The 17,356-nt window shown below is 45.7% G+C and overlaps 1 protein-coding gene and 1 pseudogene across 5 annotated transcripts in view; one reads left to right on the top strand and one right to left on the bottom strand.

Moving 5' to 3' along the window:
* LOC126931374 (solute carrier family 2, facilitated glucose transporter member 3-like) overlaps window positions 1-17,356 on the bottom strand; it is a 60,376-nt gene that overhangs the window by 42,406 nt on the left and 614 nt on the right. For 4 of the 5 annotated variants that reach the window (XM_050749544.1, XM_050749546.1, XM_050749543.1 and 1 more), the window contains exon 2: window positions 14,438-14,512. In XM_050749544.1, the coding sequence (XP_050605501.1) occupies window positions 14,438-14,455 (18 nt within the window). In that variant the 5' untranslated portion in view covers window positions 14,456-14,512. Of the gene's footprint in view, window positions 1-14,437; window positions 14,513-17,275 lie in introns of all 5 variants that reach the window. The other variant, XM_050749545.1, reaches the window with a different exon arrangement.
* On the top strand, window positions 14,951-16,131 carry LOC126930489 (myosin regulatory light chain 2, smooth muscle major isoform-like; annotated as a pseudogene).

Consider the following 17,356-nt stretch of genomic DNA (forward strand, 5'->3'; position numbering starts at 1 on the left):
TAAATGACCAGGGCTAGGGTATTAACCATGGGAATAAATGACTGGGGTGGACTGGAAAACGAGATGATTGGAAATGAGTGGACAAGAAACTGAGGGCCAGCCATCTCCATGCATCATGGAATAGCCCGGACTGATGACAGTAGGAGTGGTGTAAACCAAGAAAATCAATCAGGCTTCTAAATTTTCAGGGAATGTGGGGAAAATGACCCAGGAGATCAGCAGATTATTACAACATCCTGATGCCATGCACTTAAAAGGAGCTGAGTTTTTAGGGGGTCAGCAACAGTTTGAAGTAGGCAAAGAGCAGCATCATAAGAGTTACAAGCGAAATGCTGAACCTACCCTATAGTACTTTCAGAGAAGTGAGATCCTCTAACTTGAAAGTTCAGGAAGGCGATCATGGGAAACGTGGCATTTATATGGACCATGAAAGATGAAAAGAATTTTGAGAGAAATAGACTAGGAAAGATAATTACAGGCAGAGAGATGCTATTACCAACCAAAGAGCTGACACTGCTCCGCGCACGCCTAGTGGTTTTGCAAATCCGCCTCCAGAGCCCATTGCTGTGGTGCTAATAGCATCCTTGGTATTACCAGAGCTGGTTAGCAGTTGGCCACCAGGTGGCAGTGTATATCTTTGCGCCATCCCTCCCAGTACCGCCCCTGGAGAAAAACTGGAAGTGAGAATTAGCATAAGTACAGCTGAGGTGGCTTGTGGATGGTGTTATTTAGTTAGGCCTGAAGAAGCAAGGCCCTCAGGGAAGAGGATAAATTTGGGAACATTTAGGGAAAAGATCATGGAGAAGATAAAAGGAAAGGAAATTGCCTCAGGGCGAGAGTATAATGAGGTCTAAAAGGTAGTAGAGGGCTCTTGGAGGGAGAGCCATGTCCTCCTGGCCATTCCTTGAGGAACTAGTTGGTCAGGATAGCCACACCGCCCTAGGCTTTACAAAACTCCGGAAATACACTCTTGGATCCAGAGGTGACAATTCACTGAATGAGGATTACCCCAACCAGCCACAGTGTGAAATCCTTGGAGAAGGTGTGTGCTGACTTGATCAGAGGCACAAAGGGAAAGAATCCCAGCTTGAAGGACCAGTTCGAATGCCAAGACTCCATAAATCACTGCAAGAAAAACGCCTTGCGGTGAGGGTTCTAGGATTTGGGATCATTTCCAGATGAGAACCCACAAATGACTCACTGCCTTACACAGGCCTTCTGAGGTTGTTAAACAGATTGCTTCCATCAGTATTGAGTCAGGAATTGAGGCCGCTCACCACCGCACTTACTTGTTAACTCTTTTTTTTTTTTTTTTTTTCTGAGACGGAGTTTCACTCTTGTTGCTCAGGCTGGAGTGCAACGGCGCATTCTCGGCTCACTGCAACCTCCGCTTAAACCTCCTGGGTTTAAGCAATTCTCCTGCCTCAGCATCCCGAGTAGCTGGGATTACAGACATGCACCACCATGCCCAGCTAATTTTTTACTTTTAGTAGAGACGGGGTTTCTCCATGTTGGTCAGGCGGGTCTCGAACTCCAGACCACAAGTGATCCACCCGCCTCGGTCTCTCAAAGTGCTGGGATTACAGGCATGAGCCACTGCGCCCAGCATCAACTGTTTTCATAAATTAATTATCAGTTGTTTAAAGAAAGAAGCAGCCAAAAGGAAGAACCAAAGAGAGAGGGGAGATGTGAAGATACGCAGTGCAAGGTGAGGAACAGGCACCAGAGCAACATTGGAAGAGAGTTTGGAGCAACAGTCTTTTTTATTTGGGGGGGGGTGCTTGTTTACTCCCCATAATAATTTTCAAAAACTATGTATTTCCCCTACACATTTTTAAGTTGACATCTAGGAAATTTTTTTTTTATGTTTAAGTAGCTTCCAGGGATTAATTTCTGCTGTTTATTATCTGGTATACATGCTTTCAGTGCCACTGCTAGCTTCTCCAGTGCTTTTGTGCAGATTAGGCAAAGGTGCCCTTCTGGGAAAAAGCAGGTTTTCTAGAATGGTACTCTTGTGTAAAGAAAAATGTGCCCCTGCCGGGCGCAGTGGCTCACACCTGTAATCCCAGCACTTTGGGAGGCCAAGGCGGGCGGATCACAAGGTCAGCAGATCGAGACCATCTTGGCTAACATGGTGAAACCCCGTCTCTACTAAAAATACAAAAAATTAGCCGGGTGTGGTGGCGGGCGCCTGTAGTCCCAGCTACTCGGGAGGCTGAGGCAGGAGAATGGCGTGAACCCGGGAGGCGGAGCTTGCAGTGAGCAGAGATCACGCCACGGCACTCCAGCCCGGGTGACACAGCGAGACTCCGTCTCAAAAAAAAAAAAAAAAAGAAAGAAAAATGTGCCTCTTCCTCTGGATGAGGAGGAGAGCCTGGCCAGTGGATTGCAGGTTGTATTTCAGCCTCTACTTATCCTACGAAACTGCACAACTAAGTTTCAGGCCTCTACTTGTCCCCAAAACTATACAAACCATACATAAAAGCTTTGTCAACTTTAACTTAAAAAACAGGCCATGCGCAGTGGCTCACACCTGTAATCCTAGCACTTTGGGAGGCCGAGGCAGCAGATCTCCTGAGGTCAAGAGTTTGAGACCAGCCTGGCCAACATGGTGAATCCCCGGCTATACTAAAAATACAAAAATTAGCCAGATATGGTGGTGCATGCCTGTAATCCCAGCTACTCAGGAGGCTGAGGCAGGAGAAATGCTAGAACCCGGGAGGGAGAGGTTGCAATGAGCCGAGATTGCACCATTGCACTCCAGCCTGGGCGACAGAGCGAGACTCCATCTCAAAAAAAACAAAAACAAAGGCCAGTGCGGTGACTCAGGCCTGCGATCCCAGCACTTTGGGAGGCTGAGTCAGGCAGATCATGAGGTGAGGAGCTTGAGACCAGCTTGACCAACATGGTGAAACCCCACATCTACTAAAAATACAAAAATTAGCTGGGCATGGTGGCGCATGCCTGTAATTCCAGCTACTCAGGAGGCTGAGGCAGCAGAATTGCTTGAACCCAGGAGGCAGAGGTTGTGGTGAGCCGAGATCACATACTGTACTCCAGACTGGGCTGCAGAGCCAGACTTCATCTCAGAAAAAAAAAAAAAAAAAAAAAAAAAAAAGAGACACCAAACCACATGCAGTGGCACATGTCTGTAATACCAGTACTTTGGGAGGCCGAGACAGGCAGATCACCTGAGGTCAGGAATTTGAGACCTGCCTGGCCACCATTGTGAAACCCCATCTCTACTAAAAATACAAAAAAATTAGCTAAGCATGCTGGTGCATACCTGTAGTCCCAGCTACCTGGGAGACTGAGGCAGGAGAATGAACCCGGGAGACAGAGGTTGCAGTGTGCTGAGACTGCGCCACTGCACTCCTGCCTGGGTGACAGAGCGACTCCGTCTCAAAAAAAATAAAAAAGAAAGAAAGAAAAAAAAGAATAAACAAACAAAAACCTTGGAATACAGACATAGCTTACTCAGTTTATGGACATATAAACTAAATGACAAATCCGTTTATGGAGAAACCCGTAAGCCACATCTTTTGGCTTTGGAAGCCAAAAGCCTAACTTCCTTTTTTTATTTCAAATGAAAACTTTAATATATGTCCCTATATCAACTGTCTTCCTTTCTTTCTTTTTTTTTTTTTGAGACGGAGTCTCGCTCTGTCGCCCAGGCTGGAGTGCAGTGGCATCATCTCGGCTCACTGCAAACTCCATCTCCTGGGTTCACGCCATTCTTCTACCTCAGGCTACCAAGTAGCTGGGACTACAGGCGCCCGCCACAATGCCCGGCTAATTTTTTTGTATTTTTAGTGGAGACGGGGTTTCACCGTGTTAGCCAGGATGGTCTCGATCTCCTGACCTCGTGATCCGCCCGCCTCAGCCTCCCAAAGTGCTGGGGTTACAGGCGTGAGCCACCGTGCCCGGCCTTTTTTTTTTTGAGACAGAGTCTCACTCTGTTGCCCAGCCTGGAGTGCAGTGGCGTGATCTCAGCTAACTACAACCTCCACCACCTGGGTTCAAGTGATTCTCCTGCCTCAGCCTCCCAAGTAGCTGGCACTACAGGTATGTGCCACCACGCCTGGCTAATTTTTTGTGTTTTTAGTAGAGACAGTGTTTCACTGTGGTAGCCAGCATGGTCTCAATCTCCTGACCTTGTGATCTGCAAGCCTCAGCCTCACAAAGTGCTGGGATTACAGGCGTGAACCACCGCGCTTGGCCACCACGTTGTTTTGATTACAGCTTACTGTTGAATTCTGAGAGTGCTTTACATTCTCTAGAAACAAGTCTTTTGGGATGTGTGGTTTACAAATATCTTCTCTGAATGTAGCCCGTCTTTTCACCATATACATGGGATCTTTTTCAGAGCAAAAGCTTTTCATTTTGATAAGCCCAAATTTATCAATTTTTCCCCTTGTGGCTTGAGCTTTTACTATTTTTTGTTGTTGTTGTTGTTTTCTTGAGATGGAGTCTCCCTCTGTCACCCAGGCTGAGTGCAGTGGTGCAATCTCAGCTCACTGCAACCTCTGCCTCCCGGATTCAAGCCATTCTTCTGCCTCAGCCTTCCAAGTAGCTGGGACTACAGGCACGTACCACCAGGCCCGGCTAATTTTTTGTATTTTTAGTAGAGATGGGGTTTCACCATGTTAGCCAGGATGGTCTAGATCTCCTGACATCATGATACAATGGCCTCAGCCTCCCAAAGTGTTGGGATTACAGGTGTGAGTCACGGCGCCCGGCTGAGCTTTTACTGTTAAGTCTCTTTTACTATAACATAGACATGCTCACTTGTTTATGTAATGAACCTGGCTGCTTAAATGCTATAACATTTGAACTGAGTAACTGGTGACTGAGCCGCTATGGCCCACAAAGCCTCTATCTGTACAAAAAGAGTCAGCTGACCCAGGCTCTACTCGGATAAGCCTTCAAACTCTAGGGTATTTTCATATGCTGTTTCCTCTACCTGAAACACTCTTTCTCCAGATCTCCTCATGGCCGGCTCTTTATGTATTCTGGTTTCTGCTTAAATTTACCGTACAGAGGCCCTCCTGACCACACCACAGGCATATCTCACTGTATTGCACTTCGCTTCATTGCATTTTGCCCCTATTGTGCTTTTTTACAAATTGAAGGTTTGCGGCAATCCTGTGTTAAGCAAGTCTATTGGCCTCAGTTTTCCAACAGCATGAGCTCACTTTGAGTCTCTGTGCCACATTCTGGTAATTCTTGCAATATTTCAAACATTTCCTTATTATTATATCCCTTATGGTGATCTGTGATCAGTGATCTTTGATATTACTATTGTCTTTGTTTTGGCATGAACCACAGCCACACAAGACAATGAATGTGGGCCGGGCGCGGTGGCTCCCACCTGTAATCCCAGCACTTTGGGAGGCCGAGTCGGGCGGATCAGGAAGTCAGGAGATCGAGACCATCCTGGCTAACACGGTGAAACCCTATCTCTATTAAAAATACAAAATATTAGCTGGGCTTGGTGGCACATGCCTGTAGTCCCAGCTACTCGTGAGGCTGAGGCAGGAGAATCTCTTGAACCTGGGAGGCGGAGGTTACAGTGAGCCGAGATTGTGCCACTGCACTCCAACCTGGAAAGCAGAGTGAGACTCTGTCTCAAAAATAATAAAAATAAAAATAAAAATAAAAATACAATAAATCTAATCAATAAATACTGTATGCATTCTGACTGCTCCGCTAACTGGACATTCCCCGTTTCTCTCTCCTTCTCTCTCTTCTCAGGCCTCCCTATTTCCAGAGACAATAATATTGAAAATTAGGCCAATTAAAAACCCTAAATGGCATATAATTATTGAAGTGAAAGAGTCAAACATATCTCACTTTAAATCAAAAGCTAGAAATGAGTAAGCTTAGTGATAAAGGCATGTCAAAAGCCAAGATGAGCCAAAAGCAAGGCCTGTTGCACCAAACAGGTAGCCAAGCTATAAACACAAAGGAAAAGTTCTTGAGGAAAATTAAAAGTGCTACTCCAGTGAACACACAAATGATAAGAAAGTGAAACAGGGGCCAGGCATGGTGGCTCACACCTGTAATCCCAACACTTTGGGAGGCCCTGGTGGGTGGATCATGTGAGGTCAGGAGTCTGAGACCAGCCTGGCCAACATGGCGAAATCCCATCTCTACCAAAAATACAAAAATTAGCCAGGCATGGTGGCGTGTGCCTGTACCCACTTAATCCCAGCTACCCAGAAGGCTGAGGCAGGAGACTCGCTGGAACCCAGTGGGCAGAGGCTGCAGTGAGCCGAGATTGCGCCACTGCCTCCAGCCTGGGCAACAGACCAAGACTCTGTCTCAAAAAAAAAAAAAAAAAATAAAAGAAAGAAAAGAAAGTGAAACAGATGTTTGCTGATATGGAGAAAGTTTTCGTGGTCTAAATATAAATAGACCACTAAACATTTTCTTAAGCCAACGCCTAATCCAGAGCAAGGTCCTAACTTTCTTTAATTTTTTTTTTCTTTGAGACGGAGTCTTGCTCTGTCGCCTAGGCTAGAATGAGTGCAGTCGCGTGATCTTGGCTCACTGCAACCTCCGCCTCCCAGGTTCAAGCTATTCTCCTGCCTCTACCTCCCAAGTAGCTGGAACTACAGGCACCCACCACCACACCCAGCTAATTTTTGTATTTTTTAGTAGAGACAGGGTTTCACCATGTTGGCCAAGCTGATCTAGAACTCCTGGCCTCAGGTGATCCACCCGCCTCAGCCTCCCAAAATGCTGGGATTATAGGCATAAGCCACTGGGCCCAGCCAAATATCTTTCATTTTATGAAGGCTGAGAGAGGTAAGGAAGCTGTAGAAGAAAAGTTAGAAGGTAGCAAAAGTTGGTTCATGAGGTTTAAGGAAAAAAGCTGTCCCTATAACCTAAAAGTACCAGGTAGGTGATGCAGCAAATGCTGATATAGAAGCTACAACAAGTTATCCAGATCTAGCTAAGATAATTGATAAAAGTGGCAACACTATACAACAGATTTTCAGTGTAGATGAAACAGCCTTATATTGGAAGAAGATGCCATCTAGGACTTTCGTGGGGTTTTTTTGTTTGGTTTTTTGTTATTTTTTTTTTGTGAGACAGAGTTTTACTCTTGTTGCCCAGGCTGGAGTGCAACGGCTCGATCTCGGCTCACTACAACCTCTGCCTACTGGGTTCAAGCAATTCTCCTGCCTCAGCCTCCTGAGTAGCTGGGACTACAGGCGCGCAACACCAAGTCAGGCTAATTTCTGGATTTTTAGTAGAGACGGGGTTTGACGATGTTGGCCAGGCTGGTCTCAAACTCCTGACCTCATGATCTGCACACCTCGGCCTCCCAAAGTGCTGGGATTATAAGCGTGAGCCACCGTGCCTGGTCTATGCCATCTAGGACTTTTATGGCCAGAAAGGAGAAGTCAATCCCTGGTTTCAAAGCTTCAAAAGACAGGCTGACTCTCTTTTCAGGGGCATTAGTTTCATTATGTAAATCTGCTGTGCTTATACCATATAAACGGAAGAACTTAGCCTGGATGACAGCATATCTCTTTATAGCATGGTTTACTGAATTTTTTTTTTTTTTAACTTTTTGGCTGGGCATGGAGGCGTATATCTGTAATCCTAGCACTTTGTGAGGCTGAGGCGGGAGGACTGCTTGAGCCCAGGAGTTCAATACCAGCCTGGGCAATGGAACAAGACCCCATCTCTTAAAAAAATTAATTTTTGACTGGGCGTGATGGCTCACACCTGTAATGCCAGCACTTTGGGAGGCAGAGGCGGGGGGATCAACTGAGGTCAGGAGTTGGATACCAGCCTGCCCAACATGGCAAAACCCAGTCTTTACTAAAAATACAAAAAAATTACCCAGGCATGGTGGTGGGTGCCTGTAATCCCAGCTACTCAGGAAACTGAGGCAGAAGAATCGTTTGAACCCTGGAGGCGGTGGTTGCAGTGAGCCAAGATCAGGCCACTGCACTCCAGCCTGGGTGACAAGAGTGAAACTCCATCTCTCTCAAAAAAAAAAAAAAAAAAAAAATGCTATGGGTATATACTAGGTGTATATATTTATGGGACACAAGAAATGTTTTGCCGGGCGCGGTGGCTCACGCCTGTAATCCCAGCACTTTGGGAGGCCGAGGCGGGCGGATCACAAGGTCAGGAGATCGAGACCACGGTGAAACCCCATCTCTACTAAAAATACAAAAAATTAGCCGGGCGCAGTTGTGGGCGCCTGTAGTCCCAGCTACTCGGGAGGCTGAGGCAGGAGAATGGCGTGAACCCGGGAGGCGGAGCTTGCAGTGAGCCGAGATCGCGCCACTGCACTCCAGCCTGGGCAACAGAGCGAGACTCCGTCTCAAAAAAAAAAAAAAAAAAAAAAAAAAAAAAAAAAAAAGAAATGTTTTGATACCAGTACACAATGTGTAATAATCACATCAGGGTAAATGGGGTATCTATCACATCAAGCATTTATGATTTCTTTGTGTTACAAACTTTCAAATTATACTTTTTACGTTTCTTTTTTTTTTGAGACAGACTTTCCCTCTTGTTACCCAGGCTGGAGTGTAATGGTGCGACCTAGGCTCACTGCAACCTCTGCCTCCTGGCTTCAAGTGATTCTCCTGTCTCAGCCTCCCAAGTAGCTGGGATTACAGGGATGTGCCACCATGCCTGGCTAATTTTGTATTTTTAGTAGAGACAGGGTTTCTCCATGTTGGTCAGGCTGGTCTCGAACTCCTGACTTCAGGTGACCCACCCGCCTTGGCCTCCCAAAGTACTGGGATTACAGGGTGAGCCACTGCACCCAGCCTATATATATATGTATTTTGAGACAGAGTCTCACTCTGTCGCCCAGGCTGGAGTGCAGTGATGCAATCTTGGCTCACTGCAACCTCCACCTCCCAGGTTCAAGCAATTCTCATGCCTCAGCATTCCTACTAGCTGGGACTACAGGCGTCACCACCAAGCCAGGCTAATTTTGGTATTTTTAGTAGAGATGGAGTTTTGCCGTGTTGGCCAGGCTTAACTGTATCTTTGTACCCATGAGCCATCCCTACTCCTCCCACCTCCATTACTCATCTCAGCCTCTAGTAATCATTATAGGCTGGGTGTGGTGGCTCACACCTGTAATCCTAGCACTTTGGGAGGCCAAGGTGGGTGGATCACCTGAGGTCAGGAGTTCAAAATCAACCTGACCAACATGGTGAAACTCTGTCTCTACTAAAGCTACTAGGGAGGCTGAGTCAGGAGAATTGCTTGAACACGGGAGGCGGAAGTTGCAGTGAGCCGAGATGGCGCCATTGTACTCCAGTCTGAGTGACACAGTGGGACCTTCTCAAACAAACAAACAAAACAAAACAAAAAATCATTATATACCCTTATCTCCATAAGTTCAATTGTTTTAATGTTTAGCTCCCACAAATGCATAAGAACACGTAAAGTTTGTCTTTTTGTGCCTGGCTTATTTCACTTAACATCATGGCCTCTAGTTTCATCCACGTTGTTGCCAATGACAGGATCTCAGTGTTTTTTGCGGTTGAATAGTACTCCATTGTGTACGTGTACCACATTTTCCTTACCCATTCAACTGTTGATGGACACTTAGGTTGATTCCAAATCTTGACTGTTGTGAATAGTGCTGCAATAAAAATGGGAGTCCTCATATCTCTTCAATATACTGATTTTCCTTCTTTTGGGTACGTACCTAGAAGTGGGATTGCTGGATCATATGATAGTTGTAGTGGCTGTATTAATATCTACATTCCCACCAAGAGTATAGGAGGGTTCCCCCTTCTTCACATCCTTGCCACCATTTGTTATTACCTCTTTTTCGGATAAAAGCCATTTTAACTGCAGTGAGATGGTATCTCATTATAGTTTTGATTTGTATATCTCTGATGATCAGTGATGTGGAACACCCTTTCATATAACTGTCTGTCATTTGTATGTCTTCTCTGAGAAATGTCTATTTAGATCTTTTGCCATTTTTAAGTGGGAATTTACTGATTTTTTTATTCTTTTTTTTTGAGAAAGAGTCTCACTCTGTGGACCAGGCTGAAGTGCAGTGGTGCGATCTCGGCTCACTGCAACCTCAGCCTCCTGGGTTCAAATGATTCTCCTACCTCAGCCTCCTGAGTAGCTGGGACTACAGGCACGTGCCACCACACTCAGCCTAATTTTTGTATTTTTCAGCAGAGAGGAGGTTTCACCATATTGTCCAGGCTGGTCTTGAACTCCTGACCTTGTGATCCGCCCACCTCGGCTGCCCAAAGTGCTGGCATTACAGGCACGAGTCATCGCACCTGGCCCGTTGTTGTTTTTTGAGACGACTCTCGCTCTGTCACCCAGGCTGGAGTGCAACGGCAGGATCTCGGCTCACTGCAACCTCCACCTCCCAGGCTCAAGAGATTCTCCTGCCTCAGCCTGCTGAGTAGCTAGGATTACAGATGCCCGCCACCATACCCAGCTAATTTTTTTGTATTTTTAGTAGAGACAGACTTTCACCATGTTGGTCAGGCTGGTCTTGAACCCCTGACCTCAGGTGATCCACTGGCCTCAGCCTCCCAAAGTGCTGGGATTACAGATGTGAGTCACTACACCCAGCCCTACGAAATATTTTTTAAGACTAATGTTGAGACTTACAGATCAGAGAAAAAGTTTCTTTTCAAAATATTACTGCTTATTGGCAACACCCATACTCACCCACGAGCTTTGATGGAGACATACAAGACTGATGTTTTGTTTTCGTACCTGTTAACACTGCATCCATGCGGCAGCCCACAGATCAAGGAGTAATTCTGACTTTCAAGTCTTATTATTTTAAATATATATTTAATATGGCTTATAACCACCATATATAGTGACTTCTTGGATGGGTCTGGGAAAAATAAATTGAAAATCTTCTGGAAAGGATTCACCACTCTAGATGCCATTAAGAACGTTAGTGGCAGGGCGTGGTGGCTCATGCCTGTAATCCCAACACTGGGAGGCAGAGGCAGGTGGACTGCTTTCTTGAGTCCAAGCTGGGCTTAAGCCCAGGAGTTTGAGACCAGCTTGGGCAACATGGTGAAACCCGGTCTCCACTAAAAATAGAAAAAATCAGGTCAGGGGAGGGGTGGGACACAGTGGCAGACGCCTGTAGTCCCAACTACTTGGGAGGCTGAGGTAGGAGGATCACCTGAGCCTGGAAAGTTGAGGTTGCACTAATCTGTGATCGTGCTACTGCACTCCAGCCTGGGCGACGGGAGTGAGACTCTGCCTCAAAAATAAATAAATAAAAATAAAAATAAAAAGAATGTCCTATCTCTAAATAAATAAAAAAAAAGAACATTCATGCCGAGTACAGTGGCTCACACCTGTAGTCCCAGCACTTTGGGAGGCCGAGGCTGGTAGATCACAAGGTCAGGAGATCGAGACCATCCCGGCTAACACGGTGAAACCCCGTCTCTGCTAAAAACACAAAAAATTAGCTGGGCGTGGTGGTGGTGCCTGTAGTCCCAGCTACTCTGGAGGCTGAAGCAGGAGAATGGCTTGAACTCGGGAGGCAGAGCTCGCAGTGAGCCGAGATCGCGCCATCGCACTCCAGCCTGGGTGACAGAGCAAGACTCCGTCTCAAAATAAAAAAAAAAGAACATTCGTGATTCATGGGAGGAGCTGAAAATGTCAACATTAACAGGAGTTTGGAAGAAGTTGATTTCAACCCTCATGGATGACTTTGAGGGGTTCAAGACTTGAGTGGAGGAAGTAACTGCAGATGTGGTAGAAATAGCAAGAGAACTTGAATTAGAAGTGGAACCTGAAGATAAGACTGAATTGTTGCAATCTCATGAGAAAACTTGAATGGGTGAGGAGTTGCTGCTTATGGATAAGCAAAGAAAGTGGTTCTTGGCCGGGTGCAGTGGCTCACACCTGTAAAACCAGGACATTGGGAAGCTGAGGCAGGTGGATCACAAGATCAAGAGTTTGAGACCAGCCTGGCCAATATGGTGAAACCCCATTTCTACTAAAAATACAAAAATTAGCCAGGTGTGGTGGTAGGTGCCTGTAGTCCCAGCTACTCGAGAGGCTGAGACAGAAGAATTGCTTGAACCTGGGAGGTGGAGGTTGCAGTGAGCTGAGATCGTTCCACTGCACTGCATTCCAGCCTGGGCTACAGAGTGAGACTCTGTCTCAAAAAAAAAAAAAAAAAAAAAAAAAAAGAAAGTGGTTCTTGACAAAGAATCTACTCCTAGGAAACATGTTGTGACTACTGAAATGACAGCAAAGGATTTTGAATATTACATAAATTTAGTTAATAAAGCAGTAACAAGGTGTGAGAGAACTGACTCCAATTATGAAATAAATTCTACTATGACTAAAATGCTATCAAACAGCATCACATGCTACAGAGAACTCCTTAGTGAAAATAAGAGTCTATAATAGATGCAGTAAACCTTACTGCTGTCTTACTTAAATAAATTGCTACAGCCATCCCAGCCTTTAGTAACCACAACCCTAATCAGTCAGCAGCCATCAATGCTGAGGCAAGACCCTCCAGAGGCAAAAAGACTATGACATGTTGAAGGCTCAGATGATTGTTAGCATTTTTTAGCAAGAAGGTATTTTTAAATTAAAGTATATACATTTTTTTTTTTTTTGAGACGGAGTCTCGTTCTGTCACCCAGGCTGGAGTGCAATGGTGCAATCTCGGCTCACTGCAAGCTCTGCCTCCCAGGTTCATGTGATTCTCCTGCCTCAGCCTCCCGAGTAGCTGGGACGACAGGTGCCCGCCACCACACCTGGCTAATTTTTTGTATTTTTAGTAGAGACGGGGTTTCACCCTGTTAGCCAAGATGGTCTCGAGCTCCTGACCTCGTGATCCTAAAGTATATACATCTTTTTAGACACAAGGATATTGTACAGGAAACACACAACAGTATAGTGTAAACATAACTTTTATATGCACTGGGAAGCCAAAATATTTCTGCGACTTGCTTTATTGGATATTAGCTTTATTTCAGTAGTCTGGAACCAAACCTGCACTATCTCTGAGGTATGCCTGCACTTAGAATAATCAAAATCCTCCCTGCCCATTCCAACATTTTCTATCCCCTTATCTTGCTTTATTTTTCTTCTTGGAATTTATCACTTCCTTCTCTATCAGGGCAGTCCCAGGCACCAACAGTGCCTGTAGTATAATAGCTACTTGAGAAATAGTTCAGTGAATAAATGAACTATATAAATAAAGAACTACTACATCTTCCCAGAAAAATTACAGGCTGCATATTAGCCTGTAAATTGTTTTGCTAGAGAAAAAATACTTGAATAAAAGAATATGTCTGGTCAGGCACAGTGGCTCATGCCTGTAATCCCAGCATTTTGGGAGGGCGAGGCGGGTGGATCACCAGAGGTCAGGATTTCAAGAATAGTCTGGCCAACATGGTGAAACCCTATTTCTACAAAAATACAAAAACAGCATGCCGGGCTCACTGGCTCAAGCCTGTAATCCCAGCACTTTGGGAGGCCAAGGTGGGCGGATCACCTGAGGTCGGGAGTTTGAGACCAGCCTGATCAACATGGAGAAACTCCATCTCTACTAAAAATACAAAATTAGCCGGTGGTGGTGGCTCATGCCTGTAATCCCATCTACTTGGGAGGCTGGGGCAGAAGAATCGTTTGAACCTGGGAGGTGGAGGTTGTGGTGAGCCGAGATTGCACCATTGCACTCCAGCCTGGGCAACAAGAGTGAAACTCCATCTCAAAAAAAAAGTGTTGACTAAGTATGCTCTGCCTCTCTAAGCGTGACTACTAAAATGTTCAGAAAAAATCTGAGAGTCAGAGATGCAAGGCATTCAAGATGTGAGTGAGTTCCCAGAAAACAAGCTTAGTGAAAGTGTTTCCAGAGGTGAGCACATGCGACAAATTAGGCATTATATAATTTAAATACCAGATGCTACCTATCCTATCCTCCAGCCCAATCCAAAGGCTCATATATTGCTGAATACATTTTCTGGATCTTTATCACAGTATGCAAGTACAATGACTCAGTTACACTCTATGGTCTGCTCTATAAAGTTATTATTATTGTGTACATTCATATATTACTCTACGTTACTCTTCACACCTATATAGCCATGGTTCTTTACAAGGAAATTCCCTCAAAACCAGTTGCGTATGATTATTACTGAGGCCTGTTTGCAATTACAATGCTGATCATAAATATTTTATCATTCGTCTTGTTCTTGATAATATTAAAGCACAAAAGGCTGCAAATGGCAAATAGTAATTACTTATGAATAAAAAGATTTTGGGAATGTACCAAGTCTACTGGCTGCAATAGTCTCTCCCACCACCACTTACATCTATTACACATCAAGACAAGAAAAGTTTAGGCAGATGGGAGGTATTGGGATTATCAACATAACCCTGACCAACCAATTTGATATCTGACATCAGTTTTAATACTCACATGCGGTCTGTTGTCCATCTCTCTGCTATCCTAGGAATTGACTCCCTCTCCAATTTCTCTCCAAGGTACTGCTTCCTGTAAATTGTAATTGTCTAGTTATTCATTTACTCCATCTACTTAAGCTCCTTGAGGGAAGAGGCTGTGGTTTAGCCCCCTCGCCAATGGACACTCCAATAAATACTTCTGGAAGAAAGTGAAAATTTATATAATACTAGTGATGTTTTAGATTAACTCAATTCTGGGATCCTCAACAAAGCTGATTCTACTCATTCAGAAGCCATTGAGAAGCATTTTATCAAATAAGGGTTCTGGGGAGAGACAGCTGAAGGTAAGGCAAAAATGTCTCTCCTATATTTTGAGTTGTTTCTCTGTCACCAACTAGCAGTTTCCCCATCTGCAAAATGAGCAACGATTGGATTAGGTAATCTTGCTGTCATAAAATTCTGTGATTTGTGGTTTACCTTGCCACATAAAATTTAAAACACTTAGAACAAGCCACCTCTCCTCATAGCATCACCTTAGCCTAAACTGCTTCAGTGAGCCACAGGGAAGTTGGAAATCACGATTCTGCTTAACCAGTTATCAAATGTGACTCTGTTTCCTCCTCTACCAGCTCTCCTGACTTGGATTGATAGTTCTGAAGGTCTGCTGAGATACGTTATGTTGAACCTGTATTATTTCCTATTAGGAGGAGGAGGAGAATTAGGACAGACTGTCCCTTCCACTATTCCACAGCCTCCTTATTTCATTTTCATTTCTCTCTGCTATCTTCCCCACCCTGTGCCTCACTCTTTTTGTTCCTGTATCTAGAGTTCTTATCTTCTAGATCATTCACACTTGGGAAAAACAAAGTCAAACAAACAAACAAAAAAACCTCAGAAGCCTTTTAACTCAAATAAATATACTTTTCGGAAAAAGTAAAGTCGTATGGTCAGCCCAGCTCCAAGCACCCAGTGAAGCCCCACCCACCTGAAGCCAAAATGTCCAGCAAGTGGACCAAAGTCAAGACCACCAAGAAGCGACTACAGCGGGCCACATCCAATGTCTTCACGATGTTCGACCAGTTCCACAGCCAGGAGTTTAAGGAGGCTTTCAACATGATTGACCAGAATCATGATGGCTTCAATGACAAGGGGGACAGCACAACAAGCTGGCCTCGCAGGGGAAGAACCCCAAACATAAATACCTGCAGGGCATGATGAGGGAGGCCCCAGGGCCCATCACCTTCCACCACTTCCCTCACCATGTTTGGGGAGAAGCTGAATGGAACAGAGCCCCAGGATGTGATCCAAAACGCCTTCACCTGCTTCAATGAGGAATCCTCAGGTTTCATTCATGAGGACCACCTCCAGGAGCTGCTCACCACCATGGGTGACAGCTTCACAGATGAGGAAGTGGATGAGATGTACTGGGAGGCGCCCATTGATAAGAAAGGCAAGTTCAACTAGGTGGAGTTCACCTGCATCCTCAAACATGGCGCCAAGGACAAAGATGACTGGGCCACCCCAGCCCTCCTGATGCTCTGGGCCCCCAGCCAGTCACCCCTCCCTGCGGACACTGGTCTGTACCAGCTCTCTGCCCACGACCCTCTCTCCGGGGATCCTCCCTTTGAGGGCTTCGGGTCCCAGCTCCCAGTGGAGAAATCAGGCCAAGAGAAGTGCAGTGCAGGACTGAGGCAGGTGTTCTCACCGTGACTCTAGAGCCCTGGGCAGGAGTCTCTGACCCCTCCAAGGAAAGACGACCTTTTGAAGAGATGGGACTCCAGGTCCTGGAGGCACTAAGGGAAGACTCCAAGACAGCCATTCCTGGGCTGCTCCCCAAGGAGGAAGGGAACCTGTGTGCCCCCAGGAGGAAGGGGCCCCGAGTCCTGGGATCCAATACCACTTCACGTGCATCCCTACCGAAACGCAAGTTCACCAAAGTTCCCTCTCAGAGGACAGGACACTAGACCCCTACTCTACACCCTGTTGAGCCACCAGCGCACACCCACCCGGGGCAGCCACCCACCGTGGGAGTGTGCTCAAGAGGACATCAGTCCCAGGGGAGGCAGAATCTCCAATAGAGGGCTGAGCATGGAAAAAAAAGAAAAGAAAAAGAAAAAAAAGTGAGGTACTGTTTACTTATATGTAAAATTAACTCAGATTAGCTCTTCTTGAAAATCAATGGAAATTCTAAATTTAGTTTGTGTATTAAACTGGGACAAAACTAGTAACAGTATTTTGCCAAGGGCACTTGGCCTTACTCCCATTCTCTCACGCTTCAGATATAAATCACTGAATGAATCCAGCACTGAATAAATGAATGATCGATCCATAATTTTCTAAGACAATTCCAATTTTCATCTCGCACAAATCTACAAAGCTGAGCCACCCGCACAGCACTTAAACTCCTGGTAGGTATCTTTCAAGGCCAAGGAAGTTCCGCCTCCGGAATCCAGTTCCCTCCGCCTGGATAATGCTCCCAAGGCTCCCTCACTTCATTTCAGGTCTCCTGCCAAAAGACTTCCTCACAAAGGCCTCTCAGACCGACCCCTTCCCCACTCCCAACTTTACAGTCCACTCCCTTAGCCCTACTACATTTTTATTCATGAAAATTTACGGCATTTTGTTACATATCTATACATTTTCTTGTCTTGTCTATATATATACATATACAGTCTAGGAGGGCAAGGGCTGGGGTGGCTTCGTTTGCTATGGGATCCCAGCACCTAGAGTGGAGCCCAGGACATAGTAGGTGCTCAGTAAATCACAAATCGCTTCTCCAAGGGTCCAAGGCTAGTTTCCCAGAGCCGCAGGACACTTCTCCCTTAGCCCGGCCCACCTCCGAGTAGCCGCCCACCTCGACTCCAGCTCAGCCACCTCTACCCCAGTTCAGGTCCTCATTCCCGCAGCCCCCGGCCTCAGGGACGGCGCGGCGCAC

This window comes from Macaca thibetana, chromosome 11 (assembly GCF_024542745.1).
Source record: "Macaca thibetana thibetana isolate TM-01 chromosome 11, ASM2454274v1, whole genome shotgun sequence".
NCBI classification, from domain to species: domain Eukaryota; kingdom Metazoa; phylum Chordata; class Mammalia; order Primates; family Cercopithecidae; genus Macaca; species Macaca thibetana.